Source organism: Leptosomus discolor, chromosome 23 (assembly GCF_034619465.1).
Source record: "Leptosomus discolor isolate bLepDis1 chromosome 23, bLepDis1.hap2, whole genome shotgun sequence".
Classification (NCBI taxonomy): Eukaryota; Metazoa; Chordata; class Aves; order Leptosomiformes; family Leptosomidae; genus Leptosomus; species Leptosomus discolor.
The window spans coordinates 8,255,704-8,260,333 of NC_141413.1; the positions used below are offsets into that span (position 1 = coordinate 8,255,704).

A 4,630-nucleotide genomic window follows, 5' to 3' on the forward strand; every position below is an offset into this window, starting at 1 on the left:
GCTCCTCGCCTTCCCGTCCTACAGACAGACACCACATCGCTTTTCTCCAGGCCAAGGGTTCCCAGGACTCACCCCACCGTGGCCCCCAGGACTCTCTCCCACGACCGCGCATGCCCATCCCTTTGCACATCTCTCCCTGAGCCCCCCCATTCTCCCAACAGCTTCCAGCTGAAGCCCAGGGGAGCAGCTTCCCCCCACAGCTGCCGCAGGCAGGACATCGCACCAGGCTGGGTGAGACGGGGCAAAGCTCCAAGATCTGTCCCTGTGCCTCGGCTCCTCATGGAAAGGGCCTGGCTGGTCACGGTGGGAACGGTGGTTTTCACACCCACCCACCCCACGCCCCCCCGGAGCCCCAGGGGTTTGTGAATTCAATTCAAAGATGTCTGGAAAAGGTAACTAGAAATAGGAAGTTAATTGTCAGGAAGCTTAATGAGTTGTACAGCAGTCTGCGCTGGCAAATTTTTAAGACTGCAAACCAAAGACAGCAGAAAAGCCCTGAAGGAAAGGGGTACAGGGGTCCATAAGGGAATTGCCACTTGTTGTGGCAATTCGTGGTGTTGCAGGTGCACTGGACCCACCCCTGGTGGCTGAGATGGTGGGAAACGACCGGTGACCGACTGGTCACTGCCCCAGGAACAGAAAACGCCGCGATAACCGGACGCTGCTGCTGTTCAAAGTAATTTACATGCTGGTGACTGTAATACACGCAAAATAAAGCCGTACGCACGCAGCCTCTGTTGGCCCGCCGTTTTCGGCGTTACAACCAGCAGCCCCAGTGCTGCCCCAGTTTGCACACGGGTTCTGGGGCCAGAAAAAACCCATCAAGCTGCCTCTGCGGGGGCGTGGGGCCTCACTCTGCCCCAGGCGGGTGTGCGCCCCCGGGCAGGGGGCTGGCAGCCCTCGCCTCGTGTGGCACGGGGGTGGGCTGGGGTGCGGGGCACGCACGTGGGGTGCAGGGTGCAGGGGCTGGACCGGGCGCAGGGCACAGGCGCTGGGTGCAGGTTTGGGTGCAGGGGATGCAGTCTGGGTGCAGGAGCCATTGCAGCAGGGTGCTGAGCCGTGCCATGCTGAGCTGTGCCAGGCTGATCTGCGCTAAGCCGTGCCAGCAGTGCCATGCCATGGTGTGCCAGCTGAGCCAGGCCATGAGGAGCCAAACCAGCCGAGCCATGCTGTGCCATACTAAGCTGTGCCAGCAGTGCTATGCCAGCCGAGCTGCGCTAGGCTGTGACAGCCGAACTGGGCCATGCCATACCAGCCAAGCCATGCCATGCCACGCCAAGCTGTGCCAGCAGTGCCGTGCCATGCCATGCCATGCCAGCCGAGCTGTGCTATGCCGTGTCATATTGTCCCAAGCTGTGCCAGCCATCCCATGCTCTGCCAGCCGAGCCGGGCCATGCCATGCCAGCCGAGCCATGCCATGCCAGCCGAGCCATGCCATGCCATGCCATGCCATGCCATGCCATGCCACGCCAAGCTGTGCCAGCAGTGCCGTGCCATGCCATGCCATGCCAGCCGAGCTGTGCTATGCCGTGTCATATTGTCCCAAGCTGTGCCAGCCATCCCATGCTCTGCCAGCCGAGCCATGCCAGCTGAGCCGCGCCGTGCCACGCCGAGCCGTGCCACGCCGAGCCGTGCCAGCAGCGCCGCGCCATGCCAGGCTTGCCGCGCCAAGCCGTGCCATGCTCTGCCAGCCGAGCCGAGCGGAGCCGAGCGGAGCCGAGCCGAGCGGAGCCGAGCGCGGCTCTCCCCCACGCGGCGGCGCGGCGCGGGGCGGCGGCGGCGGCTCGCCCCCCCCACCGGCGGCTCTCCCCGCCCCGGGGGCCCGGCCGGGCGCGGATTGGTGCGCGGCGCCGGCCCCCTCGGAGCGCGGCCGCCATCGGGGCTATTTGACGTGTCGGTGGGGCCGGGGAAGGGTTTCGTCTCGCCGGGGCCGCCGCCGCCGCCGCTCCGCCGCCCGCCCGGCCCGGCCCGGCCCCGCGGAGCCCGGCGCCCGCCCCCCCCCCCCCCTCCCCTCACCCCCGGCCCCAAATGAGCGGTGCCCCCGGCGGGCCCCGGCCGAGGACCCCTCCGAGCCGCGGAGCCGCGGGCGCCCCGTCGCCCCGGCCGCCCCCCGCCGACCCGCTGCGCCAGGCCAGCCGGCTGCCCATCCGCGTCCTGAAGATGCTCAGCGCCCACGGCGGCCACCTCCTGCACCCCGAGTACCTCCAGCCGCTCTCCTCCACGCCCGTCAGCCCCATCGAGGTCAGTACCCGCCGCCCCCGCCCGCTCCACCGGCGTCCGCCCGGGGATATCCCCCCCGCACCCCCCTGCCCGGCGTTCCTGGCCCCTCCCGGCCGGGCTCTTCTTCCCCGCCCGACGCTCCCGGCTCCCTCCGAGCCGCTCCTTCCGTCCCTCCCCCGCTGCAGCCCGGCTCCCCCCGCACCCCACCGCACCCCGGTCCTTCTCCCCGGCTGCGCGCATCCCCCCCACTCCTTCATCCCCCGCGCCCTGGCTCGCCGCCGGGCCCGTCCCCGCTGCACCCGTTTTTTTTTTTTTGGGGGGGGGGGATTGAGGGGGGGGGGTGAGGCCGGGGGCGCCGTCGGGGTCCCCCCCCACCCTGACCGGCTCCGCTCCGCCCGCAGCTGGACGCCAAGAAGAGCCCGCTGGCGCTGCTGGCCCAGACCTGCTCGCAGATCGGCAAGCCCGACCCGCCGCCCTCCTCCAAGCTGAACGCCGTGGCCTCCGCCGGGCTGCCCCCCGCCGAGAAGGAGCCCACCGCCCGCCCCGCCGCCCTGAAGCCGCCGGGCAGCGGGGACGCGCCGCCCGAGGACAAGTCCAGCTTCAAGCCCTACTCGAAGGGCGGCGGGGAGCCGCGCAAGGAGGGCGGCGCGGACAAGGCCGGCTTTCGGGTGCCCAGCGCCGCTTGCCCGCCGTTCCCCCCGCACGCCGCCGCCGCCGCCTCGCCCGGCGGCTCCCGCGGCGCCTCGCCGCAGCACGCCGACCCCAAGGGGGCCGAGGAGAAGAAGGAGCCCGAGGCGGGCAAGCCCAGCCCCGAGGGGGCGGGCGGGGGGCTGGGGCGCGGGGTGGCGGAGCCCGGGGCGCACGGCGAGCCCCCCTCGGGCCGCAAGTCGGAGCCCCCCGCCCTGCCGCCCGCCGGCCATGTGGCCCCCGTCTCGCCCTACAAGCCGGGCCACTCCGTTTTCCCTCTGCCGCCCTCCAGCATCGGCTACCACGGCTCCATCGTCGGCGCCTACGCCGGCTACCCGTCCCAGTTCGTGCCCGGGCTGGACCCCACCAAGCCGGGCCTGATGGGCAGCCAGCTGCCGGGGGCGCTGGGGCTGCCGGGCAAGCCGCCCAGCTCCAGCCCGCTCACCGGGGCCTCGCCGCCCTCCTTCATGCAGGGATTATGTCGGGACCCCTATTGCCTGAGCTACCACAGCGCCTCGCACCTGGGCTCCAGCAACTGCTCCAGCTGCGTGCACGACCCCGGCAGCCTCAAGAGCGGATACCCCTTGGTGTACCCCACGCACCCCCTGCACTCGGTGCACACCACGCTCTCCTCCAGCGGCACCCCCAGCCTGCCCGGCCACCCCCTCTACACCTACGGCTTCATGCTGCAGAACGACCCCCTGCCCCACATATGCAACTGGGTGTCTGCCAGCGGACCCTGCGACAAGAGGTTTGCCACCTCGGAGGAGCTGCTCACCCACCTACGGACCCACACGGCTCTGCCGGGGGCGGAAAAACTCTTGGCGGGTTACCCTACCTCCGGGCTGGGCTCCGCAGCCTCCTGCCACCTCCACCTCCCGCCCGCCGCCCCCGGGAGCCCCAACACGTTACCCGCCTCCCTCTCCTTGAGGAGCCCACACACTTTGGGACTAAACAGGTACCATCCCTACGGCAAGAGCCATTTGCCCACAGCCGGAGCCCTGCCGGTGCCCTCCTTGCCGGCCGCCGGACCTTACTACTCTCCATACGCGCTCTACGGCCAAAGACTAACTTCAGCTTCTGCACTGGGATATCAGTAACTACGGCGGCCCCTTCCCCTGCTCCAGCCTCCTCCTCGCCCCAGCCCCCCGCTCCCTCCTTGGACTGTGTATTTATTTACTGTATGTTAGCTTAAAGCTGGGAATATAAGTGCATTAATACACCAATGAATCAATGGTATGCAAAAAGTCTGTGTCCAAAAAAAAAAAAAAAAGAAAAAAAGAAAAAAAATCTTTACTTTGCAGGTGTGGGGCTTTTATTTTTCCCTTCTGTTTCTTTTGAAAAAATTTTTTTCCTCCCCCTCTTCTTAATTTCCCCCCGAGAAATTCTTGCATGACTTCTGAGACACAAGGAGAAAAAAAAAAAAAAAAGGCATTTTCCTCTTCCCCCTCCGCGTTTATCATTCTGGGATTCTGTTCCTCTTCATTTGTAAAGTTAACAGATGTATTTTTTTTATTTTTTTTTTAAATTTTTCTTTTTTTTTTTTTTTTTTTTTTGCGCTGTGGTCGGGGCCGGGGGCGGCGGACGGACAGGCCGAGCCGCCCCCCCTCCCCCCTGCACCGCGGCTCTGTCTCCGCGACCGCCGCCCCCCACCCGCCGTGGGAAGCAGGACCGTGTGCGCCCCCCACCACCACCAACCCCCCACCCCACCCCGGGGGGGGCC

The 4,630-nt window shown here is 67.3% G+C and overlaps 1 protein-coding gene across 1 annotated transcript; it reads left to right on the top strand.

Annotated features, from left to right (window-relative positions):
• The first annotated feature begins 2,028 nt into the window (after nt 1–2,028).
• Nucleotides 2,029–4,007, top strand: ZNF703 (zinc finger protein 703). The gene is made up of 2 exons (XM_086477197.1): nt 2,029–2,241; nt 2,622–4,007. Exons 1-2 carry the CDS (start codon nt 2,029–2,031, stop codon nt 4,005–4,007), a joined length of 1,599 nt encoding a protein of 532 aa, XP_086333323.1.
• Nucleotides 4,008–4,630: the final 623 nt, after the last annotated feature.

Excerpts from the sequence above, each read along its gene's own strand:
- ZNF703 (XM_086477197.1), top strand. The coding sequence starts at position 2,029 with ATGAGCGGTGCCCCCGGCGGGCCCCGGCCGAGGACCCCTCCGAGCCGC. Across the intron at positions 2,242-2,621 it reads CGCCCGTCAGCCCCATCGAG|CTGGACGCCAAGAAGAGCCC; the intron begins GTCAGTACCCGC and ends CTCCGCCCGCAG.